Below are 27,723 nucleotides of genomic sequence, written 5' to 3'. Positions count from 1 at the left end.
CATCGCATCGTACCGTACAATACCGTATCTAATCGGTGGCTCCATCTTTGTTGCTCACTCCGGATTCCGCTGCAGTGTGAGGTCAGGCTACAGCTAGGTACGTGGGTTTGGGCTTGGGTTACAGCTGTTATGCTTATCGACCCTTGTAAAGCCAGCCAGATAGGTACTACATACCTAGGTAGGTACCTAACGTGGAGCTTGTTGACGGACGGGGCCCCGCAATGAATGGTCTGCTTTGATCCTGTCACTGCGTGGCCCCGGACATGGATTACGGTAGTAACGCTGGACAGGACATGGGTTATCCTAACACGATGGCCGGATACGCTATTATAGGTAGGTAGGTAGGTTAGAGTTAAATTTAACCTAGATAGAGGTTATCAAGGATTGGCTTTATCAATAAATTTATTATGTACCTACCTGGGTTTTATTTGGCATTTGTATAGATGCTATCCTTTGACTTTCTCCATTCTCTCAAAGCAAATTGTCAGTTTACCTGCTTTACATTAGGTACGCTTGGACGGTGATACCAAAACAAATCACTTGCTCAGATCCCCGCGCGGATTGATAAAACAGAGAAAGGCAAGATATAGCTCAACAATATATACAGTGTAGTTGTAGTATACCTTACTAGCTTTAAGTTCCCGTCCCCGTTCGTGACAGAAGACCAGTGATAGGACAAAAAGAAAACAAGACATCGGGGACGTGGCCGTTGGTTAATACTCTCCGGTATCGAACGATTATAGGTCCGCATGCGCGCGGCCGCCCCTCGTTTCAAACTTCTCTCTCCCTCTCTTTTCTCTCTTTTTCCGAGCGAAACAACAACAATAATAGCAATGATAAATAGTATGGTGACATGGCGTCAGTCATGTGTGGCCTATTTATATTGCGTCGCAGCAAAAGCACCGATCTGCAAAGCGCATACATATAATAAAATAATGCATTAGGTATGCACGTACATTATATTATATACAGGTACCTACACAAACATTACATATAATGTAGCCAAGGACGTAGGCTGGTAGGTTAGATAAGCTTCGATGCGACGGCACCGAGCTTGCATATCTTGGCGGGACATCTAAAGGGATACCCGGATAGTACTCTATTTCATTGGTCAATTTCATATCCTCATTATATAATTAAATGTGCTTAATTTTTATACACCATCGCCCTCGCACAACATCTTCCGCTCGGTACATAATAAAAAATGCCTTGTTTTTTTATTCTCCGGCTGCGAGCGTGTATCCACCATCTACAGCCACGATTTGGCCATTCAAGTACTGGTTGGCGGCAAAGAACAGTACCGTCTGCGCCATGTCGTCGTCTTTGCCGGGGCGACCTGCTGGTACCTTGCTCTCGTACTTTTCCTTGGGGATATGGCTCTTCTGGTCCTCATTGCTACCGTCTGTGATCACTAGACGCTCGAGTTAGTACCGGTATGACACACGAACAGAGAGAGAGAGAGAAAAAAAGGAAAGGAAAAGGAAAAGGGGAGGGTTAGACAAGTATCATAATTAACTAAGTTCAAGTACTTACTCTCGCTAGGGAAGACACCAGGCGCGATCGAGTTGATACGAATCTTCAACTCATTAGCAGCGACCTCAGCCGCCAACATCCGCGTCAGATGGGCGGCGGCGCTCTTGGACGCGTTGTACGCGAAGTGGTGCTGGGCGGTCTTGACGAGCCCGCTGATGGACGAGATGTTGATGACGGTTCCGGACCAGCCGGGGAACTTCTGCGAGGACTTCTGCAGCAAAGGTAAGAAGGCCGTGGTAGCGAAGAAGATCTGCGCGACGTTGGTCCGGTACACGTCCGTCCAGTCCTCCATCGTCGACTGCTCGGCGTCGAACAGGTTCTTCTTCATCTCCCCGGCGGACCCGGCCTCCGTCTGCGTCGTCGCCCCGCTGATCCCCGCGTTGTTGACCAGGATGCACAGGCACCCCTCGCGCGACGAGATCTCCTGAGCCAGGTTCGCGAGCTGCGCCTTGTCCGTCAGGTCGCACTGGATGGGGACGATGGAGCCCTTACCGTCCCCCCCTGTCTCCGAGTACAGCTCCGCGACTCGGTCGAGCTTCTCCTTCGTCCGTCCCGTGACGTACACCTTGGCGCCGTTGGCCACGAGCGCCTGCGTCGCCATCAGCCCGATCCCCGAGCCGCCGCCCGTTACCAGAGCGACATGGCCCTTCAGGTCGAAGAGCTTGTCGCGGGTGAAGGGCTCGTTGCGGCTGTTGGATACCATTCTGACCGACTGAAGAGAAGGATTTGCTACTAGTGATGATCTAAGGGATAACTGAGATTGAGGATGAAATTGGGAATAGATAGATGATGATGGTGTTGAGCAGAGTACTAATGTGTTATTGAGCAAAGCACCGGCTCGAAGAAGGATGCCGGCCAGCGGCTTCTTATGGTGGTAGGAGAGTCCTCGGACAGCTGGTGAGATCATGACGTCTCGGTGTTTTCATCAATACCCAAAAATGCATTATCGGCGGGCAATTGAGCAAAGCTGGGGGTGATCCGGTTCTTGTAATCGAGCAGCAAAACGTAACCCGTACTACCTGAAGCACCTGGTTGAAAAGATACCTGACCTAATCAAAACAACAGAAGACGATGTCAACAAAAGTCATGACGAAATTCAAACGCTTCACCGATTTCCCCGTCTTGTTGTTGACATCATTGCGGAGAACCCCCCGGGAGCTTTGCCCGGTCTGCGCGGAGTGATTTCATTGGATAGTGGATATGTTGACATGTTTGATTCTTATAAGGGTGCGCATAATATTTAGAAAAAAAAACAACTATATTACTGTAGACGAGAGTAGGGAGCATCCTTCTGTCGATACTTAGTTCCATATTGCTCCTACGTGGTTGTCTCAAGGCAAAGATGGAGAAGACCTCGTTCCTTTTGGACACTGACTTCCTTCTCTTTCCGGCATCGTTGATAGCCTTGTAGAAGAATACCATCGCCGTTGTACGTTGAGATATCCACATCTGAGATTGCAATCGAATCTTGTTGTGTTTACCCAAGTACCTACCGCGGCAAGTAGCAAGTTGTACGCTTTCATCTCCACCAATAATCTGATGGGAGACCACTGGATACCTTGTCTGGTCGTTTTCCAATATACACGATTTCTAAATCAGCGGAAGATCTAATGTACATAACCTAAAGTGAGATCGTAACATTCCTTTTTTTTTTTTTTTTTTTTTTTTTTGCAAGATACTGAAGTAACAAAATCAGATAGAAGTTGGAAGGTCTGGTGGCCTTCCTTTTAGTTATGGATATAATTCATACTTCGTACATTTTACACCATCGTCCGTAACGATCATCGCACCGAAAACGCGGTTCCACTTTAGACCTCTCCTTTCGCGTGCCTCTGTCCGGAACCTACCGGCATGACGCCTCGCTTCGCACCCAGCCGCTCGTCCTCTTCTTGCATTTTGGTTCGGCCCTTTTCCTCCATCGCCTTGTTCCTTAGCACAGAGCCCGCGGCAGCCTGGACGCTTCCGATGCTCCCATGAATTGCGCCGCTTACGTCGCCTTTGAGCTTTTGACCGATCCCCGCGGACGGGTTGGTGGTGGGGTCGGTGGAAGTCACTACAGAGCCGTCGGTGGTGATATTGGTCTTTCCAACTTCCGAAGCTGCTGACGACTCAGGTTGAGCATCGCTCTGAGGACCGTTGGTTGGGTTTCCGTGTGAAGCCATCGTGACGTAATATGAACTGCTTACTCTTTGGGGTAATGTTAGAGGTATGGATGTACCTTAGGTAATGATGAGGGTTCAAACAATAAATCTATTCTTTTTCTGGAATGAGCAAGTCTGTATGTATATGGAAAAAAAGGTAAGTTACGTCTAATTATGTTGTAGTTGATTGATGTTCTATTTCTTTGGTTTTATCGCCCATGATTCTTCTGGGTATGATGTCATGTTGCTGTATATTTACAAGTGACGTCACAGCCTATTGTCATTACTGCTGATCCTAAATAAGGGAGGGCACTTACTAAGCAGCTGAGTTAGGTAGCCCCTTTATTTTGTAGACATATCTTTCCGAATTATCACTGCAGAGTCAATACTTTGACTGATATGATGCGGGACGAACTTCAGGGTAGTAGAAGCTTTGAAACGCATATTGGAAGCACAGGTACATTCAACAATTTTTAAGGGTTAAACAGGTCATGATTTCCTTTAAACTCAAAGAGCAATCAGTTGAAGTAATTGGAACGACTTATTAGACTTCCATGGCGCATGGTCGACTTCAACAGCTATCACTATCTAAGCCAATGTAGGGAACACAATTTTGTTGTTAAAACATCATCATAAAATAAACAGGTAGCTTACTTGCCCAGTCAGTCTCAATACATCTCTCCTAAAGTCGGGCATTGCATTTCGCATTTCGCATCTCATACTTGACACTTCATATTTCCCATTTAAAATCAACGACGATGGATCAATTAACGAACGAGCAACTCCGTACACACCTAAGGGTTTCCTCGTGCATAATGTTTGTCCTCCTTTCCATCAACATATGCTTAGCTCTACGCATCTACATCTTTCCACGACTTCCATAGATAGGGCCGTTCCTAGATGGATTCATGAGTGGCGCTGCGCTCATTATACCCTTTATTTTATATTACTGGCTGATCGGAGCCGAGCATACCCTCAGCGATGGCCTTTTCACCGTCGGTGTAGCTATTGCTGTTACGAACTATTTGCCTTTGCTACTCGATATATAAAGGTGCCCGTTGTGGGCGAAGTATAGCGGTATGGAAATGGGGTTTCAAAGAGCGGATGAGTAGGTTATCTACCTAGTTTACTATATAACCATGCATACCTACCTAATCCATGGCTGCTGATTCAATTCTAGATTGTTTCGATCATGTTTCATAAGACTATAACAGGTACCTACCAGTCACCAGTTCCCCACGGTTAGCGTTACAGCGATAGGTTATTATGAATACTATATGTTTGTCAATGAGAGGTGAGACGTGCGGTTTGGTTGTGGTATAGTTAGGATGCGGATTACTCGTGCCTATGAACATTAGGAATGATAGCACTTATAATACTTTAGGGACCTTTTCTTCTCGTCTGGGCTATTCTATAAAAATAACAAACTTACCAAATACTAGCGGATTCTTATTTCTTACTAGGTAGTGTTTCCCTACAGCTTTCAATGAACTACATATTCGACTATCATCCTCTGATCTACGATATGTGGAAATAAATATATTTGAAAGACTAGTTGGAAGTATCCATTCAATTATTAAACGCTATTGCTGATTGGGTAGCTTGTATTCCTTTATTGACAATAATAATACCTACCTAGGTACGCATTTTATTTTTCAATGCGAACGATAATAATTCTCCCACCGCACCGAGTCCGTTTACATTGCATGGTATGATCCAGCTAATGTGGAGATCACCTCATATTATCTGATCCCTGTTATAATCGTAGCATTTAGGGTCATATTCCACCAATCGTAGGCTAAATGAATACGTTTAGGGAAGAAGAACCCCGAACCATCGTATCTTACTTTCCGGCTATTCGACTTGAAATACCCCGGGTCCCGAAAAACTGGTACCCAAATCCGGGTCTCTACGGATACTAGACTGGGATTCTTTCAAGTTCTATTTCTTGCGTTTCCTCGGCGCCGTCGTTCTTGCGGTCTAGATACTCACCGAGAAATGGGGTTCCAGCTTCTCTATGCGGAGCAAGCTCTGGGTCAAACTATAATAACGGGTAAGTGGAAGGTAGACGAACTTGATCTATCGCTCACGCACATTGCAATATGGCGCCTCTTGCGCGAACGGTGTACAATGCCTGCGGGCTACTCCTGTTGGGACTTCTGCTGTTAGGATACCCTTCTCCTACCGAGGCAGGTGTCGTGAGGAGGGCTTATAACGAATACCCCACTGCGTCCACAGGTCGTGAGCGTGTTAGTATTAACGATGGCTGGCGATTTTCTCGTTTCGCATCGAATCCCGATTCGCTATCATACAATACGCTGAAGGAGTGGATTCTCCCTTCCGGCAACGATTTCATCGTCAACGGTGCCAAGCATGAACGCCCTAAGAGAACCGCACCCGGCGACAACGTTACGTACGTGCAAGCGACGTTCGATGATAGCGCGTGGGAGCTTGTGAATGTTCCGCACGATTGGGCTATCAAAGGGCCTTTCCATGCCCCTGAGATTCCGAATAGCATGGGTGCCTTACCTATCAACGGCGTAGGATGGTACCGTCGCAATCTGACGATATCAGCAAGCGACGCCGACAAGTCCATTTTCCTGGATATCGACGGCGCCATGTCTAATTCTGCGGTGTGGATTAACGGCCAACTCGTTGGTGGATGGCCCTACGGGTATAACTCTTTCCGCTTGGATATTACCCCGTATGTAAAGGCTGGAGAAAACCTGTTGGCGGTCCGAATTGACAACCCTTTGAATTTCTCACGCTGGTACCCTGGCGCTGGCCTTTATCGCAATGTCTGGCTTGTCAAGGTCGACAAGACTCACATCGGTCAGTATGGCACGTATATCACGACCCCGGTTGTTTCCGCTGAATCGGCGGACGTGGACTTGACCGTTGAGATTGAAAATAAGGGAGATTCCAGTCGACAGGTGGAATTGAAGACGGACGTGTACGTCCTTGATATTGAAACTGAGAGAATCGGGGCGGATATTGTTGCCTCTTTCCCATCTTCAACCGCAAGTATAGCAGCCAACAGCAAGAAATCTCTCAACTCTTCAATGACGGTATCGAACCCACGGCTATGGGGACCTAAGCCGGAGCAGGTGCCGAACCTGTACGTCGCAGTAACGAAACTTCTTTCCAACGGCACTGTTATCGACACTTACGAGACGCGCTTTGGCATCCGGTCTATTACCTACGATCCTAACAAGGGTATCCACGTAAACGGCATGAGGGTCTACATCCAAGGTACTAATAACCACCACGACCATGGTTCAATCGGTGCTGCATTCCATCTCAGAGCGGCTGAGCGCCAACTGGATCTGCTGCAAGAGATGGGTTGCAACGCACTCCGGATGTCTCACAACCCACCTGCTCCTGAGTTACTCGACCTAGCAGATAAGTACGGATTCCTAGTCCTGGATGAAATCTTCGACGTGTGGAAGGAGCAAAAGATACAGGATGACTATCACGTATATTTCCAGGATTGGCACGAGCCTGATATCCGCAATTTCATCCGACGCGATCGTAACCGTAAGTACAATCAATGACAAGCTAAAAAAGAAAGAATGAATGAATGAGTGAAAATCCGATGGAGACAAAATTATCACCTTATACACTTACTGACTTCTTTTCACCAGATCCCTCTATTATAGCCTGGAGTTACGGTAACGAAATTGTAGAGCAATCAACAGCTTCCGGTGGCGCGACGGCTCGCGAACTTCACAGCATCGTAAAGGAAGAGGACCCGACGCGACAAGTCAGCGCAGGTATAAATAACGCCAAGGCAGGTAGCGAGTTCTCCAACGTCGTCGACATTCCCGGTATGAACTACCAGGGCGAAGGCCGCGGTACTTCATTCGACTCGGCGTACCCGAGTTACCACTCCACGTACCCCGGAAAGGTTCTATGGAGCACCGAGAGCTCGTCAGGCGTCAGCTCACGCGGAACATACATCTTCCCGGTAACAAGCGCTAATAGTACGACTGTCGGCGACACGGCGGGTTCGGATCCCAAGACGCTTTTTGTTAGTGCGTATGAGCTGTACGCCGTCTCTTGGGGGTCATCGCCGGACAAGGTGTTCGGAATGCAGGACAGATTCCCGTATGTTGCGGGCGAATTCGTATGGACCGGCTGGGATTACCTGGGCGAGCCTACGCCTTTTGATACCAAGGCCCGGAGTTCCTACTTTGGAATTATCGACCTTGCTGGGTTCAAGAAAGACCGCTTTTACTTATATCAAGCCCGTTGGCGCCCTGATTTGGTATGTAAATCTTATTCTCATTTCAGATGTCACAAATTAGAATCCTACAACATTGGACACTTTTGTAACATGGCAACTAACTTTTAGATAGTACGTAAAACTAAGCCATTCGATACACCCCTAAACGTACCTAATTCATGTCTTTTCCCATATTGCTGAAAGCATGGGAAAGCAAATGATATGCCCCTGATGTGACACCTACCCCTTAAGTGAATTCTAACTGACGCTTTATTCAGCCCCATGGCACACATCCTGCCCCACTGGACTTGGCCGGACCGCGTCGGCGAAGTCACCCCCGTTCACGTGTTCTCTGGCGCCGACGAAGCCGAACTCTTCGTCAACGGGAAGTCCGCCGGGAAGCTCAAGAGAGAACCATCCAACTACCGTTTCCGATGGGATGAGGTAACCTACGCGCCGGGAGAGCTCCACGTCGTGACGTACAAGGACGGCGCCAAGTGGGCCGAGGACACGGTGAGAACCGCCACCCAGCCCGCGAAGCTGAGCATCACGGCGGACCGCACGACGATCCGCGGCGACGGCCGCGACCTATCGTTCATCACGGTCGCCGTGACCGACGAGAGCGGGACTACCGTCCCCGAGGCCGCCAACGCCATCACGTTCTCCGTCTCGGGCCCCGCGGAGATCCTGTCGACGGATAATGGCAACCCGGCGGACTTCACTGCGTTTCCGAGCTTGACGCGGAACGCCTTCAGCGGGTTGGCCCTGGCTGTGGTGCGCTCGGAGGCAGGTGGTTCGGGAGACATTACCGTTCGCGCGGAGGCGGAGGGACTCAAGGCAGCGGAGATAGTTGTGAAGGCTGCGTAGGGATGTGGTTTGAAAAGGAGGTTTAGTAGCGTCTATATAACGAGTGTGATGCAACGAGTGTAATTAATTTTTCTATACCATGCTACATGTATATTTATTTATACCGGCGTTAATAAAAACGCCCCATCTCAATCACGTATGTATACGTACACATATAGTATCCTTAATTTCCCGAATGGAGAAAGATTTTCTATAACACCCATCCAACATTCAGTCCTTCACGAAAGCCTTGGCGCAAGCCTCCACACTCTCTTCGAGCGTAGTCCACCTCTCCTGGCCCAAGCCGCGCAGCAGTTCTTCCGCCCTCTTATTCGGCACCTCCGTCTGATCCCAGCCGTTGTCCTCCAGCACCGGGATATCCTTGTGCGGATACAGCTTCTTCAATATCTGCGCGACCCGCGGCCAGCTGTACCGGTCGCTCCACGGGTACAGCCTCTCCCTGTCGACGCCCGGCGTGATCAGCGCCGCGACGTACAGCAGCCCCGTGTCGCGCGTGTCGGAAGCCCACTGCGGCGGCAACTTGGCGAGGAAGTCCAGCTGTTTCCGCTCGTACAAGTCTTTCATCATCCCGCACGTGCTCGGGACCCCCTGGTTCTCCGGGTCCAGACACTCGCCGATCACGGCGGCGGGCAGAACCGTGTTGAACGTGAACGGCGGGTTCTCCCGCTTCACCCAGTCCCAGAGGCGCTGCTCGAGCAGCGCCTTCACCGCCATGTACGGCCGGACGCCTCTCTCCTCGGGCGTAGCGCTGGCGCTGGCGCCGCTGCGGATGAACCGCACCGCCTCGTCGTTCCACGTCCACTCCGTCAGCGTGACCTTCTTCGTCTGGTCCGGGGTCCAGGTCGCCCACGCGCTGCTCGTGTAGATGAAGGCCTTGACGGAAGGTTCGTCCTTCGCGGCGCGCAGCAGCGCCTCGTTCCAGGGGGCTTCCTCCTCGAGGGCCTTGTCGACGTCCGGAACGACGAGGCCCACGCCGCCCGCGACGGCGACGACGGCCGAGACGCCCTTGACAGCCGCGTCCCAGGCCCCCGGCGCGCCGAAGTCGGACACCTGGACGAGCTCGAAGCGGGCCGAGGGGTGGCGCCGGGAGAACAGGGGCGCCATCCACGCGCACTTGGACGGGTTGCGCACGGTGCCCCGGACGTGGTAGCCCGCTTCGAGGAGCCGGTCGACGGCGTGCGAGGCGATGAGGCCGTTAGCGCCGGTGACGAGGACGGTGGATCCCCGAGGGATTGTTGGGTTTGAGAACGTAGGGTTTATCATTTTGAGGCAGATGAGATGAGAAGAGGTGAGGGAAAAAAGAGGAGGAGGAGTTTGGGACGGAAAAGAAAGTTTAAGATTTGTTGATTTGTTGGGAGTTGAGACGACCGACTTATAAGTTATACTTCTGCATTGTGCTGTCCCCCTGAGGCTTATAAGAAGGCGCCCGGCGCATTAATCCAGAATCATCTACATATCGGAAGTAGCAGTAGCACTATTCGTAAGCTACCTCCTAGCTATAAGTCTGTAAGTCCAAGTCCACTAACATTCGGGATTCCGAGATGCGAGAGCATTTGTAATCCCACCCAGTTTCCACTTTTAAAGGTCCGCTAGCATTCGGGACTCCGAGATGCGAAAATGCCCTGAGTTTTTTACGGAGGGTTATTGTCACCAACTTGTTCCGGTTAAGATACAAATTACCGGAATAGCCTCTTTTGTAGAGAATGGGGGGTTTTACAGCTTCTAATTGGGTGCAGAGGGGAATTATTAATCTTCGAGGTTGGATAACCATGTGATCTGGACGGATAAGCGACTATGGATAATTTAAAAGATTTCGCGCGCGGGTGGCCGCTTAGCGCGCTAGCGCTTACAAAGTAATACGTATTTTCGAAAAAGCTCTTAACGTTGGAGAAAATATATTAGATCCACAACTTTAAGGATGCATCCAATGAAACATTTCTTCCTTAATAATACATCTACTATGTAATAAAAACGTTCAAAGATCCCGAATAAGTTCGGGCATTCTTATTATGCGAGTATTTGCGTATTAAAAATACGTATTTTGAAAAAATAAACAGTACTGTTAACGCGTTTCTTTTCCTAAGTATAAGCTTATTTCTATTTCCTTGCCATCTTCAAAATAGAGTCGATGAGTTTCGAAGACGCCGCCGTATCGAGGAACTCGACGATCCGCGATATCTTCTTTCCGTCCTCGGTGAAATCCACGTACCAGCACATTTCCATGGCGATTGGTTCGCGGCCTTTAATTTTGGACCAGTGCTGGACGTGTGCGCTCCCGTGGCGTTTAATAGGGTCGATGACCATCTCTATGATCTTAACCCTCGACTCGTCCGTAGCTGCGATCTCCGGCGCCATGCGAGCTTCGTACTCGGCGTTCGTCTCTACTGCCTTGATGAAGGGGTACGATTTAACGAAGGAAGCAGGCCTCATATATCGCCGGCAGTCGGGAGATAATAGCGCTGAGTACAGAGAGGTATCTTTGTTTTTAACTGCCAGAGTGCTATTCTCGAAGAATTTCGTCAATGTAGATTCCATGACTGCTCGGAGTTCGTCGGTGGAAGCCATATCGAGGATCACTACCTAACCTTAGGTGGTATTATGTTGTGGCTAATAAAATAACGTTCAACTCGTATAAGTTTTCGATTCAATCTTTTGAGATAACCTTCATTACGTTAAAGAAGAAGAAGGCATTATCTCTTACTCTGGCATGATCTCTTAAATAGTGTCTTCTAAGCCCCGCATTAGACTCAATTCTAGTCCCACTTTTGCTTCATTGATCACACCATATTGAAGTCTTCACTACCTGATACAGGTACGTAAACGTGAGAACCGACAAATCCGTGAGATTTCTGTTATTGATTACAATTGTAGTTAAACAATTTACACGCAAGTTTCTCTTGATGCGAGTTAGCTAAACACGACTGTCTTACGCTGGATACGCCGCTGCCAAAGCATCGTATTCCTTTTGTGTTAACGGTGTTACAGAGCCATGTTTCAACCCTGTAGGGAACCCAGACGTGCTCGACTTTTCCCAGCTTGCCGACTTGATGTCAGATGTCTCGAACGGAATATACTGGGTATAGTCATCAAGTAGCAGATGGTAGACTCCGGGCCTCACATTGTCGGCGAACGATGCCGGTCCTTCAAGTCCGCTGGCTGACGTGACAGGTCCAAGTTGGGTCCAAGTGCCGAAAAGCCCGTCGGAAGTTATCTCTTGGTATACTTTACTGTTCGTCTCATTCTTGAAGAACCGAGCGAACGATCCCGGTGTTCCGAGATACTGGAATTCTTGATCTATCAAGGGTGTGTTCGCGGGAGCTAGGTAGTCGCGTGGTTCACTAAACGTCGCAAAGTCCTTCGTGGTTGCGTATCGGATCTTATCGAGTGTTGCCGTCCCCGTATGATTCGTATCCGATGAGGAATAGTGTCGCGAAGCCCAGAACAGGTAGTATTGAGAAGTTTCATCATCCCATACTGCCGATGGCGCCCAGACCATCCCCGCAGTATCCTTTTCAACGCTAAAGCGAATATGTTATTAAAAGATTCACGTGTCTCTGGAAGACGGGAATGATGGGTAGATGCATACGTTCGGAGCGACGATTGGGACCAATCCACTAGATTGGATGACTTCCAAACGACAATTCCGCGGCTTCCCTGTCTGGTAGCTTTGTCCCATGAGAATCCCGAAGCCGTTACATCAAGATCTTCAAAGTATCTGGTTAGAAGAAGTCGTAAGTACTAGGCTAATGTATTGAGGAACTTACCGGTAGCAAGTAGATACCATTCAGACCTAGCAGAGTTCGTCGTCAGGAATATGTCTCGCACAGCTTTTGTTCCAACCGTCGAAGCCAGTACAGGCTGCCCCTTATTCAGAAATTTGAAGCTTGATGCACTGTTCCCGTCTGAAAGATGGAATTGAATCCTCGGATTGGCATCAGAAAAGGTCGAAACGAGGTAGCCGACATAATTAGAAGCTTGTCGCGGTACTGTAGGACTAGCCACTGCAGTACTGGCTAACGCCGCGGTGAGCAATGTGAAAAAGGTACCTCGCATCATGGCAATTGATATGTCACCGTCTACCACGTTATTGCTAGAAATTAAGTCGTTCATGATACAACATAATAGGCTACCTTATATAGATGACTCCAACCACACAGAATGACCGAATATACGGAAAAAATAGAGCAATTGCGTACCTAATAATATCTGCATTGATGTTACCATAAACCTGGCTCGACGGTGAGGTTCTCGGCTCCACCTCCTTATTTTCGGCACATAAAAACGGAGCATGCGGAGAACCCGGTAGGATTCATATGCGCTCCAATCCGGTCGTGGGATGCATCCCAATCGGGGAAGGAACTCCAGCATCGTTGGTCGATTGATGTGGGTTAAGACGATCCACGGCGTGGAGCCCAACATGGGTGGAGGAGTCTTTGAATAAGAGGGTATAGGGGGGAATCTACATTCTCCTTCAAGTAGAAATAATTTCGTAAGAGATGAGCCAAACCATGCATCAAGGATTGAATTTAAATTCAAGATAAGTTAGGTACCTAAAATAAACTACTATACACCGCAGAAAGGAGAAATCATTACTTATTGAATCATAAGCGGTCCTCATCCTTTTCGCCCTCGAGCAGGATCTCATGACCGGTTCCTTCGTATATGAACATCGCAGACGCGCAACCTAAAGCCGAGACAGATGCAACCGCCCACCAGCTCCAGTAAATATCCATGGTAACGAACGGTGTGTACTGTCGCCCGGCGAGGAGCGCGGTGTTGAAAGGAAGAGCGCGCATATGTTCGTGAGCGCCCAGCTGAAAGTCGTAGAATACTTCCGTTATCAAGGTGAACATAACCACTTAACGGCACACAGCAAAGGCCCCAGAGTTATGCAACTTCCCTCAAGACAATCGAATCAAGCACCGACGCCCCTACTATTTATACCAACAGCCTATAGGTTAACTGCTATCTATCTAGGTATATTATGGTTGGACGGTACTAGTCCTGGTTTTCTTGGCAGATATGAAAACTGTCGATATCGGGTCTCCCCTTAGGTACCCATGCTAATCAATACGAATGGTTGGTTGGAGAAGGTTACAAAGGACCGCACTTAACCTGCTTCCGGAAGGTAGATTTCCACGCGCATGGTAAAACACCGACTGTATATGCTGAGCTTTGCGACGACGAACAATTCTATAAATGGCGGGTCGTGTTCGATCTAAACTTCGGTGAACATTATCTCCCCTCATCTGTCAGTCGATCCCGCCATGAGTATTGTCAAAAGGTTCCTCGTCCAAGCTGTGGTTACTGGGGTCTCTCTGGGGCAGTTTTGCGAACACCAGTGGGAGGGAAAATTCGCGAATCATGAGGTAGATGGCGTTCCGTATCTACAAGCGAGACAAGATGTCGCACCGCCTCCGTTAGAAATCAGACCCCTCATCGTGAATGGGCCATCGAGTAATCGCGTCGATCTTATTTTCTTCGGTGACGGATGTAAGTATAAGATACGCCGTCGTAACGCTCATCGAAAGATTCTAACTTGGTTTGTTTGGATTGATTTTATAGATACTAAGGATCAGAAAGACAAGTTCTTCGCTGATGCCCTGTTCCTTGCGAATAATATTACCGACGGGCAGACCTTTTTCGATGTGCTTCCTATTCTAAACTTTTGGGCCGGATTCTCACCAAGTAACGAGGTGGGTGACAACCCCCCTGTAGTAGGTATATTTCCTTTCCCTAACATCCGAAAAGAGCGGTGTTGGTACTGGCGGAAAGCCCCTAGAGTAGGTCTTCCCCTTTTTACATAGCCCCTAAGCTGGCTCAACAATTAATCAGTTTGTGTCAATAGCACTGTCTACGGGCTTTATCGTGACGGCACTGAACTTCGTGGGGTATACTATGATAAACCCGAAGTCGCGCGTGCTGCGTGTCAGTCGACAGACGCGTGCGACTTTCCTATTCTCCTCGGGAACGACCCTTTATACGGGGGACTCGGTGGCACATTTACGTACGCCGCACAATGCCTCATGCTTAGTCGTTACTAAACCTCTTCAGCGTTACGACCGCATCGCCTAATAATGGACCTGTGATTATTCGCCACGAGTTAGGTCACTCGATCATCGGCGTAGGCGAGGAATACGACGGAGGGCAGGTTTACACTGGCGTCAATTCGGCCAAATCCACCAACTCCGTTCCCTGGACGCAGTGGTATACGGATGCGTCGGCGGAGCCTAAGATCCAAAGGACGAATATGCCGATACAGGCATATCCTTGGGCACTACTGAATACGTCGCAAAGCTGGAGTCAGACTTTCATGTCGGCAGGCACATATTCTACTCATCTCCTTCAAGTCAGTGTAAGCGGTGTCACAGCGACTAGCGACTTGTTGGTAGAAATTGATGGGATGGACGCGGGCTGGGAGTGGAATCCCGCGGTCGGAGAGGATCGGTATATTTACAACATCAAGAGGGGTGAGGCGCTCACTCCAGGGGAACACGAGATTAAATTTACATTAATGAACGAGGAGAGGCAAGGAAGTGCACAGCTCTGTAGTTTCGAGGTGCTTGAGTATGGAGATGAGGGAGAGTGAGTAGCTTGCCATCCTACTCACAGCCTACCTGTTATCTCACATGCACTTCTACTTGATAGGTTCGACTTTGAGCCACGGTATCACGGATTATATCCAACGTAAGTCAAAGAGCCTCTCGCAGCCCCCCGTACTCAAGTCGGTAGCTTTACTAATACTCACGATCTCCCTAGATTCGACTACAAAAATGCCACCTCGTACAGGCCTACCAACGATCTTTGCCTAATGCGCGACACCTATTCGGCGAATTTCTGCGACGCCTGCATAGAAGGATTGTGGCTATCCCTGCTCGGGCGACTCAATCTAATTGACAACATCACACAAGAAGCCCAGCCAGACGGCTCAACGAACGCCACTCTCAACTTGTTTCCTCTTGCGGACCTCAGGCAAGTGCCAAACTCGCATCAGGAAGCTTATACGATATTGTGGTACGGTGTCGATGGGACGACAGTCCTGAAGAATTGGACTAACAGCACGACTGCACTTCTGGGGCCAGACATCACGGAGTTTGGGGTTGAGGTTAGGTTCTGGACGGAGCAGGTCAGAGTTGACAGTGCAGGGGTTCTGGTGCAAAAGGAGAGATATGCTGTTGGATAGATAGTACGAAACAACTGCACCACTTATGCTTCATTGCCCTTCCATAGGATTACCTAGAATAAGTGACATATTAATAGATTACGATTTATTGCTATGTTAGTACCAAAACAACGTCACCTTTATCCATTTACATGACGTGCTGTGTGAAAGTGATTCAATGACTAATACGTCTTCTCAACTGTAATTCAAACAAATTGATATGTCATCTCAGCATGATACGATCTAAGGTATGGACAAGAACAAAGACTGCTATTCTACTTATATAGGTATGACAGGTAAAATACCAAGTTGGTGAGTCTTCTACATACGAAACCCACAATCTGATAGCTGCATCTGTGATAATTCGAAACAGAAAATAAACAAAGAAACATCGACAATATATGGCCACTGATCTACATAACTTAGAATTGAAGCTTCTGGATAATTAGGTACCTAAGCTAAGTTGTTTCGATGCTTTCTAGATAGATTCACTTTCTGATAGGATCTCCTTATATTTAGCGAAAGCATCGTTGATGCCTAATATAGTCGATTTAAAGATCTTGCTCTCATTTTACTTCCAATTTTCTGAACATGTATAATCCTCACTTATACGATTTCTTTCGGGCGCCAAGCCTCAGAAGTTGGTTAGAAACAACATTCAAAGGGGGTGACTCTAAACATGAATCTGACTTTTATCGCGAGATCGGACTCTGGTTCAAGCCACTATTTGACGTCCGTCTAAGCAGACAGAAGCTGGACGATTTAAAAACATACACGCTATGGTGGTGCCAGTTCTTTGAATCCACTGTGTCGGATTTCGAAGTCATCCATGAAGCATTCGACGCCAACCCATGCGGGATGACAATCACACTAGATGAGAATATTCAAGCGTATCTCCACGCTCATATATGCTTCAAGATCGAACCGTACTATCTGCTAGACTTGAAAAGATATGACTCGGAGGATATCGAAATGTTCCTCGGCTATATTCTATGGCGTGTTTCCGGAGACCTGGATGCTAGGAAGGGCCAGATACCCGAATGGGATGGCCTTAATAACAATGTCCGCCGGTTTTGCCTCGAAGCTGGTTGCCCGCGTCTGGTTCCCAACCTTTTTCTGAATATCGATAATCTACGTGAAGTTGCGCTTGTTGCCAGTTCTAGGTCGCGTGAAGTAGCGCTGCAAGAACGAATCCAGGAACTTGAGACACAACTTGAGGAATACCACGGGACGACCGTACAGATCATTCATGAATTGCCTATCGCGGATATAGAATAGATGGATGAGAGACCTTTGGTTGTTTCCTCTTTCCCCCCTTTTGCTAACGACTATTTTTTTCTGCCGAATATTTCCTATTAACTTTGACCAAATGAGTAAAGATTGGTCCAAATTCCGGGATGTCTCCTTAGATGAAGCTAAAAGCCACTTAGACAAACACTCTGCAGGGAAACATCCATGAACCAATCATCTAGCGATAGCACTTCAAGAGTTATACTATAAAAAGGCAGTCAAATTTATGATTATCTACCTATTGATACATGTGATCAAGAAATTTATAACAGGTTAAGCAGTAATATTCACAATTATCAAGGTATATATGATATATACTTGAACCAATAGTACAATATAATAGTCGGTGCCATTCTCAAGGCTATTACCCCAACAGAGTTCGATGCCGACTGAAACGTTAACTGGCATGCCCGGTGAAAAAATTACAATCCAGAATATTTTTAAGCAAGGTACTTCTGGATTCCCGCTTAAGCTGCTAGGATCCTAGGTATCCAAATGCTTTGGCCAATGTTCTAAAGATAGGCATATTTCAAAATTGGCAGACACCCCCTTAGTTCGACCCCACGGGTTCTCTGCTCATTTAGCAAAACAGCAGGAACGCCAGTAATCCAAGCCGGGGCGGAAGCCGTAGAGGCTCAATCAGAAAATGTGTGTGCGTCCTTCAATGAAATCTGCCTTTGTAGCCACTCTTCATTGATGTGGCGATAATCCTCCGGTCCATATGGTTCATACATCTCCGCCAAAGCGTTACTCTTCCGAAAAGGGCTCAATCCGAGGTCCCGCTGAAGTAAGTCGAAGTAAGGAACGGCATCGAAGATAAAATTAGGGCCCTTGTTGCCCCATTCCGTAGGATACCTCCATTTGCCGAATCTGTTGTGTAATACGGTCTCGTATTGCAACTTCTTGATCTCTTCCTTATCGTCCACAGCTTTTGAGTGGTCCCTTGCTAATTTCCCCGAGAAGTATGCACTAACCCATAGCCCTGTGAGATGGGCAGTGATAATGTTGCTGAGGTTTGATTGGCAGCCTATGAATGCCACATCTCGAGGACATAGAAAGCGGGGGGATGCAGGGACAAGAAAGCGGTATAGCATGTATGGAGTAAGAGGTGTGCGAGATCTTGCATCGGTACTGATCCCCTTCTGATCTATAAGGGGGACGAAACTCTTGTTCCAGACGGGCTGTATCTTGAGCCTTGGGAAGCGTTCTAGAATCTCCTTGTCGACTCGTTCTAGTAGCGTGCGACTGTTTGCTAAATCATGTACCGGTGCATTCCCAACAACCTCATGGGGGACACCAAGGTCCTTTTCGATTCCTTCCGGAAGAAACTTGATGGGCGGAGTGTGCGTCCAGCCTGTGTTCGCCAGAAATACCTCAGATTGGAACTCAGTGCCATCAGCGAGGTGAACTTTTCCCGGACTTAACTGAGTGATCTCGCCGATATGAATATTGACCTTTTCACTTTTGACAAGCTCGAAAAAGTCCTGCTCATAATTGAGAATGCTATAGCTGCATCCTGTGAACATGACCGGAAACCAAGGTTTTAACTTGGCTGTATCTGGATGAGAGTCGAACTTATTCAGCGTAATAACATCGTAACTCAGTATATCCCAGAAGCGGTCCACGAGAAAACGACCGATCGCGGTCCGGTGATAGAAGTAACGGATGCCCCGATAACCGTCGGCATCACCCCAGATACAAGGACTAAACCAGGTAAGAAGGCGGGTATCTATAATGAGACGTTAACCTAAGCACATTATCAGACCGTGCCAATTTATAGATGCGTCACTTACTCGCAAGTTTTTCAATCCACATCTTGAACGGCGTTACGTACGAAGGTGCCATCCAAACTGGACCATGACCACTCGCTTTCCTCTGCTTAGCTCATATTCAGGATTTTCAGCGCAAAAAGCAGAACACATAAGCTTACATCGAATAACCCAATTTACCTTGACACCAGCGGAGGCATATTGGTACACAGCATCCCATCCCGACTTTCCAGCCCCAAACACAGTAACGGTCTTCGCCTTCAAAGTATCAATGTTTTTCGGGAAGTCCTTGCTATGAAGTATCTTCCCGCCGAAGTCTTCTTGTCCATTGAAATGCGGCATAAAAGGCTCTGATAATATTCCAGTGGCAACAACAAGCTTGTGAACAAAAACCTTGGTCGTCTCTTGTTGATTCCATTTCTTGATCGTCAGGATCCACCCTCCTTCTGTCGTGTCTTGGTGTTCTGCGGTAACAACTAAAGTTTCAAGTCTGACGAATTTTCTTATACCGAACTCTTCAGCGTATTCTTCAAGGTACGTATGAATTACTTCTCCGCGGATATGCTGGCCTGGCTTGACATCGAACCTATCAGGGCTCATAGGAAAGTCTGGGAATTCATAGGTCCCTAAGAGGTTATTGGTCTTAAGGCCTGGATAGAGGTTGCTCTTAGCCCATTTTCCCCCTATGCTAGATTGCCCATCGAACACTACGAGGCTACGATCAGGTTGCGTGCAATGGATTTGTTTCGCGGCGGCAAGCCCATGAAATCCTATAATCATGTGGTTAGAAATTATAAAAGGGAGGTCCTTGCAATTAAAAGAAACGAAACCTAGAAAAGAAAGCCACGTTACTTACCAGCACCTACTACAGCAATATCGTACTCTTCCGTTATAGTAGTAGACATAGTAGCGGAAATATCTTTGGCAGCTTGGGTAATGATGGTCAATACTGAAGCATTCTGTTATAATCCAGATATTTCCTAGGGAAACTTGCTTCGATAACAGTCTGCAAAATTGAAGTGCCTACCTGTCGAGTTTTCTACCAGCCCAGGCTTAATAGGCTATGTTGGTAATTCGAAGACCGAAGTAAGGGATACGTTAACGAGCCGTATTGATCCTTGAACGCTTATCAGACTTACTATTTTTAGGATCACAACTTAGCCGGTGGGTTACACGTAATCGTGGCTCGCCAACATTGGAATCTGTACTAACCGAGCTATCGCATATGCGATAGGATGTCTTAGATAGGTACATAGCCCCCAAGTTTTCGTTCGACTAACACTAGGATTACATCAGATTGAAGATGTCACGATATCTTCCTTTCCGTAACTTGGGGACATAACTATTGGTCTTTACAATATAAGCGTAACCCTACCCAAAATACGCCAACAGTCGAACTAACAGATAATTCGCATATGGCGCTCATCCAGACTTGCAATTGAGTTCGGCCATCCATAAAGCCAGGAGTCGGCCCGTTAGAGGATCGTTCATCGTTTGTATTACCTCGAACCCCCCAAATGCTTGTGCTGTGTATTAGGGTACTACTTGATCCCATCTCTGTCACCTTCCAAATCAAAATTAAGACAGAAAATCAACACTTACAGGAGACTTGTCGAACAAAAACGACGCCGCAATTGCAGACTAGCGATTACGCCTTATATACACTACGTGACAAGACTTTATACCTTTCGGGTGAATTATATGTTAGCATTGCCATGTTCTCGTTCTCGTTCTGTCAAATATATGTACCTTGATTTGCTCTAAGAAGAAGTAAGGAGTAGATAGTACGGAAGCAAAGACGCAAAACTTTACACCGTATCTCTCTGTTCAAATAGGTAACCAGGTCAAATAATGATAGGGAGATCTAGATAGATGTATAACGTACTACATTAGTGAATATAAGACGTCTTGAAGCTCCGGGCCTATAGGGGGTTCACTCAGCCCCTAAGAGCCATGTCTCGAGCCTTGGATGATGCGGGTATGAGAAAGGGCTATACAATTAATGATAAGGCAGCACGACCCTAAACTTGCATTAGGTAGGTACACCAGGACACGTATTCAGAATAATCATATACTAGTGCTTCATTGAACAAGACCTAGGTGCCTATGCATTGTACTTGTTTCTTTCTATTACCTATTGCTGTTCGGTCGTAATGGTCAGTTGACGAAGGCTAACACTATAGAACCAAAACTACCACCCCCCATTCTATACCCACGGCCGGCGACAGAGTCCGTCTTATCATACACCTCAATATGCCAGAGCTAGCGAAATGCCGTGAGGTAAAATGTCCCAGTTATTGGTTTTAGTTGCTGCAGAAGCTTCCGTAATGATATCTGTATTTGTGCGTCGCGTTCAGACACGATAAGTTGAGACATACCGTACGCCGTGTCTTAACCGGCACCTCGGCAGTATATTTCCTGTCGATCTTTCCCCAACGCCATATATCCACGTGCAGATGCAATATATTCGCGACAGTGTATAAATGTCTTATATCCTCGTGTTCGAAGTCGAATTTCTCTCATGGCTGAAACAGGGAGTCTGTCGGAAACATCTGCTCCCGCTTGTAACCGAATAGAGAGCCAGTCCATCCAGATAGGGGGTAAAATAAGGTGGCCTCGAGAATTACATTTCTTTTCGTACAAAGTACGCAACTTTAGGTAGGTAGATAATGTCTTAACAAGATCCGACAATTATTATACTTACCTGTCTCACGATCTCTTCGTTATATTGCAAATCACCCCCGTTTGCTTCACAAGCCATATATTCTTAGTCTCCCACTCGCGGTCAGGATACGTCAGAGCCATGTCGAACCTCCGTAACAACTCCGGCACCATCTTCGACATCTCTATCATCGCGATATGCCTCCCGATGCAGGTACGAGAGCCCGCACTGAAGTTGAAGAACGACTGCTCCATCCGCTTCAGCTCTTCTTCGGTAGAGTCGAGCCACCGCTCTGGGAGAAACCTTTCCGGGTCGTGGAATACCTCGGGATCGTAATGTGTGACCCAAGGGTTGATTCCGACGATAGTTCCCCCAGCGATGTGTCTTCCGCAAATGGTATCGCCGCCAGCCGGAACGAATCGCTCGTATATGAGACCGGCAGACGGGTGGACTCGCATGGCCTCTTTGATCACCGCATTTAGATATGGGAGATGTGTATTGGCCTCTTTGAACGTGACTGGTTGGCTGAGCTTCCCAGCAGCTGCCGCGTCGTCGATCTCTTTCACCAGTTTCTGCATCTTGTCCATATTCTTGCCCAAATAATAGAATAGAGACCGCAGTGCGATAGACGTGGTGTCGGAGCCCCCATACACATTCGCGGCCAGATGTGTCACAAGATTCTTGGTAGCCATCCACTTGGAGCCGCTCTGATTTATAGCATACCATTTGGTCAACATGTCGCCTTTACTCTCGATATCCGAAGCACCGATTTTTCCGCCCTTCCTTAATGCTATGTCTCGTCCAGCTACCTCATTAACAGCTTTCAAAGCAAAATCGACAACCTGGTTCATGGATCCTCCGGAGAGCAATGGATTTCCCAGTAGAAATTTATGCATTTCGGGAATTTGCCCACACTGGCTGATATATGCCTATATGTTGCGTAAGCTAGACACGAGATGCGTTTGATGTAGCTTCGAAGCGCCAAGTACTACCTACCAAGATGGCTTCAATAGTTTCTAAGATTCCGTCCACGTCGCAGCCCTTCTCGAGGAAGCCAAACATCTTCGAGAACGACAGCTGTCCCATGACATCAAACGTGTAATAGGACATCCATGAGCCAATATCTACTGGCTTTCCCTCGCTTGCGAGTCCTTCGAGCTTATATAACAATAGGTTTACACATTCGTCTATAGCAGGTTCATATGCAAGAAGTGATGTCGGACTGAAAGCGTTGGTGAGAAGCTTCTTCGACTCTCGGTGGAAGGTTGAGTCGACCGTCGTAAACAAGTGTGGTACAACTTCACCTTCCCATGTGACGGATTGAATTGGGTGGTAAAAGCCAGTCTATAACGCCTCTTAGTACTCAACTTCTGCCGTGCATATTTGCGATTTCAGATAGTAACGTCTACGTTCGAAATATCATCGCAACATACATACCTTAGTATACTGAGACTTCGGCCCATAGATATGGTTAATCTCACGCGGGTCGGAGACAGACACATGGTTTGGACCAATACGAACTAGCGAGCCGTACTTTCGATGTAGCTTAATATGAGTCTTGTGAGCTTGGCCTCCCCGCACATCAAGCAATCGCCACAAGCCTGTATACGCGGCGGCCGTCGGTCCTGGGATGTCGCGCAAGTCTTTCCTAAATCTATTGTATAGAAGGCGGGATACAATACCGATGACAAGCAGCGAAGAAATCGCCAAAGGCAAGGGCAGCGAAGCAAGTGTATTTAGTATAGAGTGGGCAGTCTTGATCTCCATTGTGATTCGTTGTCTGTTCCAATCTGTATAACTAAGTCATCTAAGAGAAACAGTTCGTTACGAGAGCACATTTGTCCCTTATATAATTCAACGCATACGGAATCGCCCCCTCTCCTCTCCTCCATCCTCTTATCACATGCTAGGTAAACGCCTCACTTTGTGGCAAATTACTTCTTCTCCAGAATCATATCGCGATGACAGCATATTGCTTCAGAGCTGTGATAATTGGTTCTTCGCCGTATCAATATTATAAGTCATCATCTAGAACAAGAATCACGCACCGCACAATGCACTTCATCGGGCTTGGCCCACAACGTAAGTCAGATCAGTGACATCTATCCGGGATTTAATTAGACGGGCCGCGAAGTATGCCGCAAGCCGGCAAGCCAGAAAATATCTGCGGCCTGGAGACCAGACTGGCGGAAACAAGACTCTATAAGCATATAGCGCACAAGTCACAGGATCTACCCAGGGATATAGGCAAGCTAATACTCGCATAGAGCGGGGTCATCGGCAGCTATACAGTTGCACAACAAGTCATGGCCATCACCCCAAGCTGCTTTTTAAGAGATGCCACAATCTATATCTAACTGTAGGTATCTCTGCTTGATTATAGCCCTCTCGGAGCAAACAGGGCGAGATACGCTTGCCAAGTTATCAAATCCCAGAATCGACAGATCTTTATCGTCGAGGGGCACCAATAGGGAGAGTCCTGCCTCCCACCCCTAGAAGGACGCAGTCGTATAGTATAGAAGATATAGGAGTTGGATGGCAGGAAGGAGTGAGCGTGGCCAAACCACCCAGGTCGATATGAAGCTCTTCTCTAGAATTTCACATTCGTTACGGTTGAGAGCCAGGCTTCCCCTCACACTATACACATAAAATCAATCAATTCTGGCGTAACTACTAGGTAGGAATAGTATAGCTTGAACACTACCGCTTCCCATTGAAACCTTACCTGGTACCAATAAGTTGATCTTAGCAAACTTCCCCCCGCCAATTCGCCAGTGAATGATAATTCTCTTAAGAATAAGATGCTCGCTTAGAAAATGATTGGTCGGATCTTAAGAGGGGGGGTCAGATTTGCTGACCACACTTCCAACGGGTTTATGGCAGGCATAGACGTCGTAAAAGTATCATCTCCTTCGAAAGCGTGCAGCAACCCGTGCACCTATACCATTTCCCCATAGATCTAAGTAACTCCAAGTTATCCTAGTCTTACATACCCCTAACATATAATCCTTCTCTAAAGGCATCCTAACTTTCACTGCAGTCATAGAGAATCATCCATAGAGCGGACAGGAACTTGTTTCAGGGGCTTAAAATGATATACTCCTCCAACATCACCAGCTTCTCCTATGCTCACTATACAAGCTGCTAGTAGACACATTAAATTACTATTAGATACTATTAGGAATAAACGCGTATATTATGGCAAGTTCTCCTTAACGCTCCACGTATATCTTATGAAGCTAAAGTTGTTCACTTAACCCCTATTTACGAAAGTGGGTACTTGATGCTTCCACCCGTCGGAACTTGCTAACTTCAACGAAGGTGCGCTTTATACTAAAGGCAAATCCAATCATGGCGTTCTGAACATAGTATAATAGTCCCGTTGGTGTGATTTATAAAGCGCGAAGTCCCTGGCTGTAGGTAAGCGACATGAAGACATTGAAATTATGTTGAGTAATAAACCCCTGAAAGGAGTTGACGAAGAAGTGTTTAGGAGATAAACGCTGCATTCTCGGGGTCGTCGAGGCAAGTATAGGCCTAGGCAAAAATAATGGACCGTAGATAGATAATACCATGATTATTATACATGGGGAGATACACATATAATTTGTAAATGCTTACGCTTTTTGGTACTGGGATGTGTTGGCGTTCGCAATCCTGTACAAGATGCCGAAACAATCAGCAAGTTCAGATAGGCAACAGGAGACTTATTTGTTACGTTTACTATGATGTGTGGTTATAACATTTATCTTGAATCCAATAAATAAACTCAATCAAGAAGTTCCGTGCGCAGCCTGGTTGCAATCGCCAGCTGAGATACCAATGCCGAGATGGAGCTAATGCGCTGGGAATATCATGAAGAACCAACCACCTCTATTAATTGAAATAGCCCACCTATGATAGGCTTTCTACGACACATTTTTCGAAGCACGGTAGTCTGCAGCTCTGTCCGATAGTGTACGGGTTTCCCAGGAGATCGGCAGCGTTGCACAAGCCACAACGATAGTGCCCTTCCGAAGTCGACCAATATAAGACAATCCCCACAAGAGACGCCAAAAAAGAAAGTAGAAGAGAAGAGCATATGCTAGGAATACCTACCAACTTAGGTACTTAGTATCACCAATAGTCCTGCAAAAGTTCAAATATGTTCGGATCAGTAAATGAAAGCGTGCGTGGGGAAGATTGGATGTCGATTGAGCTGATTCTACTGGAATGGGCTCTTTATGTTCGTCTTGAGATAGATTAAAAGTAGTACTGCGAGCTGTTACTCAACATAACCGCTGCGCGATGAGTTGTCGAAAGAAGAAACAATATAGGATACTAAACAGGACGCTTATGACGTAAAAGGCGCACTTACAGTTGCGGTGTGGCCTGAATGGTCGAGCGCCGCTAGTTCTTCTAATATTAATAGGTCGTGGTAGATGGGCAGCTTCTTCGCCCCGTCTTCCCTTCTACTTAAGCGATAGACATCATGTCAGTCCCAATTCCACAGCCTCCCGGAGTGCCCCTTTTGGGGAACATCTTTGATGTCGATCCCAACAATACGTGGGATTCGCTGAGGGAGCTAGCAGAGAAATACGGAGAGATATTTCAGATCAAGGTTTTGGGCCATACGATTGTATTCGTAGCTGGTGCGACCATTGCGGAGGAGTTATGCGACGAGAAACGGTTCCGGAAATACGTCGGTGGTCCAATAGTCGAAATACGGTACGCCGTACATGATGCTCTGTTCACGGCATTCGACGACGAGGCGAGCTGGGGCATCGCACACCGTATTATCGCACCGAAGCTCAGTCCGCAATCACTCGCGGGAAATTTCGTGGAAATGAGGGACACTACCGCCGAGCTTATAACGAAGTGGAAAGGACTAGGTACTGACAACAAGATATCAGCTATTGGCGAGTTAAACAGGTTGAATCTCGAAGCGACAACATTGACCCTCTATGGGAAGAAGTTGAACTGCCTTTTCGGACCTGAGCATCCAATGATAAAGGGGATGGAAGACTCGACATCCGAAGCGATGAAGCGACCAAACCGTCCCAAATTTATGAATTGGCTCTTTTACGGTAGTAAGTTTAGCAACGCCACGACTACGATGCGCATGTATGCGCAAGAACTGGTGAACTATCGCAAAGCCAATCCAACAGATCGACAGGACCTGCTTGCAATACTAATGAGCGCCACGGATCCGGAAACGGGCACATCTCTAACCGACTCACAAGTTATCGACGAGATCGTTACCATGCCAATTGGTAGCAGCACAGCGCCAGCAATGCTCAGCACTGCTATATACTTCCTCCTGAAGAACCCGGATGTGGTGGCCGAAGCACGCCAGGAACTGGACTCAGTCATCGGTGATGACGAGTTTAAGTTCGAGCACTTGGCACAGCTCAAGTACATTGAAGGCATCATGCGCGAATCCCTTCGACTCTCATTCGCAGCTCCGGGTTTCAATATCGAGCCTATACCCAGCGACAGCAAGGCACCCGTTCAACTAGCTAGTGGAAAGTACCAAGTCGCGCACAACCAGCCCATGATCATCGTCTTGGCGGGAGTTAACAGGGACCCTACGGTATTTGAGAAACCACTTGCGTTCAGGCCCCAGAGGATGATAGGGAAGGCATTTGACGATCTCCCGTCCGGGGTTAAGAAGTGGTTTGGGAACGGGAAGAGGGAGTGTATTGGAAAGCATTGGGCCTGGCAGTTCAGTATGATTGTGCTAACTATGTTAATCAAAGAGGTGGACTTTGAGATGGTGGATTCGAATTATACGTTGGAACAAGACGGTTGGTTTAACCTGAGGCCGGTGGGATTTGAGGTCGGAGTCAAACCGAGGGGTAAATGATGTAATTGATAGGATGAAGATAAAATTTGGAATGCACTTTGAGGTCTAAATAAATGATGGTTCCAGGCGAAGTTCAAATCTATTAACTTAGGTAGGTAGTTGAAAAGGGTTGAAAAGGGAGACATGAATCTACCTAAGATCTCAATAATGCTCTGTACGTCATATTGTACATTATGCAAGCTATGCGTTTATTTATGTAAAAACTATCACGTGTTTAGAATTTTTCGAA

At 47.3% G+C, this 27,723-nt stretch overlaps 11 protein-coding genes across 11 annotated transcripts; 3 read left to right on the top strand and 8 right to left on the bottom strand.

Annotated features, from left to right (window-relative positions):
- Window positions 1-1,217: 1,217 nt before the first annotated feature.
- On the bottom strand, window positions 1,218-2,440 carry F4812DRAFT_454407 (uncharacterized protein; the record flags this gene model as incomplete). Its single annotated transcript, XM_047936639.1, has 2 exons — window positions 1,218-1,411; window positions 1,534-2,440. 2 exons carry the CDS (start codon window positions 2,438-2,440, stop codon window positions 1,218-1,220), a joined length of 1,101 nt encoding a protein of 366 aa, XP_047794907.1.
- A 745-nt stretch (window positions 2,441-3,185) lies between these two features.
- Window positions 3,186-4,013, bottom strand: F4812DRAFT_18457 (uncharacterized protein). The gene is made up of 2 exons (XM_047930059.1): window positions 3,841-4,013; window positions 3,186-3,720 (listed from the first exon to the last, which is right to left on the bottom strand). The coding sequence occupies exon 2, from the start codon at window positions 3,693-3,695 to the stop codon at window positions 3,342-3,344; it is 354 nt and encodes a 117-aa protein (XP_047794906.1). The 5' UTR covers window positions 3,696-3,720; window positions 3,841-4,013; the 3' UTR covers window positions 3,186-3,341.
- Window positions 4,014-5,776: 1,763 nt separating this feature from the next.
- On the top strand, window positions 5,777-8,766 carry F4812DRAFT_449054 (glycoside hydrolase family 2 protein; the record flags this gene model as incomplete). The annotated part of the gene is made up of 3 exons (XM_047935933.1): window positions 5,777-7,211; window positions 7,319-7,889; window positions 8,178-8,766. The coding sequence occupies 3 exons, from the start codon at window positions 5,777-5,779 to the stop codon at window positions 8,764-8,766; spliced, it is 2,595 nt and encodes an 864-aa protein (XP_047794905.1).
- A 210-nt stretch (window positions 8,767-8,976) lies between these two features.
- F4812DRAFT_449053 (NAD(P)-binding protein) lies at window positions 8,977-10,029 on the bottom strand (the record flags this gene model as incomplete). The annotated part of the gene is made up of 1 exon (XM_047935932.1): window positions 8,977-10,029. One exon carries the CDS (start codon window positions 10,027-10,029, stop codon window positions 8,977-8,979), a length of 1,053 nt encoding a protein of 350 aa, XP_047794904.1.
- A 617-nt stretch (window positions 10,030-10,646) lies between these two features.
- Window positions 10,647-11,707, bottom strand: F4812DRAFT_18365 (uncharacterized protein). Its single transcript, XM_047930052.1, has one exon. The coding sequence runs from the start codon at window positions 11,329-11,331 to the stop codon at window positions 10,864-10,866; it is 468 nt and encodes a 155-aa protein (XP_047794903.1). The 5' UTR covers window positions 11,332-11,707; the 3' UTR covers window positions 10,647-10,863.
- Window positions 11,693-12,876, bottom strand: F4812DRAFT_454401 (glycoside hydrolase family 43 protein; the record flags this gene model as incomplete). Its single annotated transcript, XM_047936638.1, has 3 exons — window positions 11,693-12,284; window positions 12,353-12,470; window positions 12,531-12,876. 3 exons carry the CDS (start codon window positions 12,874-12,876, stop codon window positions 11,693-11,695), a joined length of 1,056 nt encoding a protein of 351 aa, XP_047794902.1.
- A 491-nt stretch (window positions 12,877-13,367) lies between these two features.
- Window positions 13,368-13,912, bottom strand: F4812DRAFT_454400 (uncharacterized protein; the record flags this gene model as incomplete). Its single annotated transcript, XM_047936637.1, has 2 exons — window positions 13,368-13,624; window positions 13,882-13,912. The coding sequence occupies 2 exons, from the start codon at window positions 13,910-13,912 to the stop codon at window positions 13,368-13,370; spliced, it is 288 nt and encodes a 95-aa protein (XP_047794901.1).
- Window positions 13,913-14,033: 121 nt separating this feature from the next.
- Window positions 14,034-17,206, top strand: F4812DRAFT_454399 (IgA peptidase M64-domain-containing protein; the record flags this gene model as incomplete). The annotated part of the gene is made up of 8 exons (XM_047936636.1): window positions 14,034-14,259; window positions 14,332-14,462; window positions 14,518-14,549; window positions 14,615-14,773; window positions 14,821-15,351; window positions 15,415-15,453; window positions 15,526-15,892; window positions 16,631-17,206. 8 exons carry the CDS (start codon window positions 14,034-14,036, stop codon window positions 17,204-17,206), a joined length of 2,061 nt encoding a protein of 686 aa, XP_047794900.1.
- A 214-nt stretch (window positions 17,207-17,420) lies between these two features.
- On the bottom strand, window positions 17,421-20,061 carry F4812DRAFT_409497 (FAD/NAD(P)-binding domain-containing protein). The gene is made up of 4 exons (XM_047932448.1): window positions 19,844-20,061; window positions 19,149-19,757; window positions 19,012-19,086; window positions 17,421-18,947 (listed from the first exon to the last, which is right to left on the bottom strand). Exons 1-4 carry the CDS (start codon window positions 19,890-19,892, stop codon window positions 17,854-17,856), a joined length of 1,827 nt encoding a protein of 608 aa, XP_047794899.1. The 5' UTR covers window positions 19,893-20,061; the 3' UTR covers window positions 17,421-17,853.
- A 1,005-nt stretch (window positions 20,062-21,066) lies between these two features.
- Window positions 21,067-23,848, bottom strand: F4812DRAFT_409494 (cytochrome P450). The gene is made up of 4 exons (XM_047932447.1): window positions 23,698-23,848; window positions 23,087-23,647; window positions 22,646-22,993; window positions 21,067-22,578 (listed from the first exon to the last, which is right to left on the bottom strand). Exons 2-4 carry the CDS (start codon window positions 23,414-23,416, stop codon window positions 21,697-21,699), a joined length of 1,560 nt encoding a protein of 519 aa, XP_047794898.1. The 5' UTR covers window positions 23,417-23,647; window positions 23,698-23,848; the 3' UTR covers window positions 21,067-21,696.
- Window positions 23,849-25,925: 2,077 nt separating this feature from the next.
- F4812DRAFT_18154 (cytochrome P450) lies at window positions 25,926-27,723 on the top strand. Its single transcript, XM_047930032.1, has one exon. The coding sequence runs from the start codon at window positions 26,121-26,123 to the stop codon at window positions 27,492-27,494; it is 1,374 nt and encodes a 457-aa protein (XP_047794897.1). The 5' UTR covers window positions 25,926-26,120; the 3' UTR covers window positions 27,495-27,723.

This window comes from Daldinia caldariorum (assembly GCF_022478825.1).
Source record: "Daldinia caldariorum strain CBS 122874 unplaced genomic scaffold F4812scaffold_1, whole genome shotgun sequence".
In the NCBI taxonomy this organism is placed as follows: Eukaryota; Fungi; Ascomycota; class Sordariomycetes; order Xylariales; family Hypoxylaceae; genus Daldinia; species Daldinia caldariorum.
The sequence above is the reverse complement of the archived record's forward strand: the minus strand, read 5'-3'. Positions and strand labels throughout refer to the sequence as shown.

Bases quoted from the DNA above. Each gene is read 5' to 3' on its own strand.
- F4812DRAFT_18457 (XM_047930059.1), bottom strand. From the start codon at position 3,695: ATGGCTTCACACGGAAACCCAACCAACGGTCCTCAGAGCGATGCTCAA.
- F4812DRAFT_18365 (XM_047930052.1), bottom strand. From the start codon at position 11,331: ATGGCTTCCACCGACGAACTCCGAGCAGTCATGGAATCTACATTGACG.
- F4812DRAFT_409497 (XM_047932448.1), bottom strand. From the start codon at position 19,892: ATGTCTACTACTATAACGGAAGAGTACGATATTGCTGTAGTAGGTGCT. The intron at 19,087-19,148 runs GTAAGCTTATGT...AGCAGAGGAAAG, and splicing joins GGTAAATTGGGTTATTCGAT to CGAGTGGTCATGGTCCAGTT. The intron at 18,948-19,011 runs GTAAGTGACGCA...GTCTCATTATAG, and splicing joins GTGGATTGAAAAACTTGCGA to ATACCCGCCTTCTTACCTGG.
- F4812DRAFT_409494 (XM_047932447.1), bottom strand. From the start codon at position 23,416: ATGGAGATCAAGACTGCCCACTCTATACTAAATACACTTGCTTCGCTG. The intron at 22,994-23,086 runs GTATGTATGTTG...GAGGCGTTATAG, and splicing joins CGAAGTCTCAGTATACTAAG to ACTGGCTTTTACCACCCAAT. The intron at 22,579-22,645 runs GTAGGTAGTACT...CGCAACATATAG, and splicing joins AAACTATTGAAGCCATCTTG to GCATATATCAGCCAGTGTGG.
- F4812DRAFT_18154 (XM_047930032.1), top strand. From the start codon at position 26,121: ATGTCAGTCCCAATTCCACAGCCTCCCGGAGTGCCCCTTTTGGGGAAC.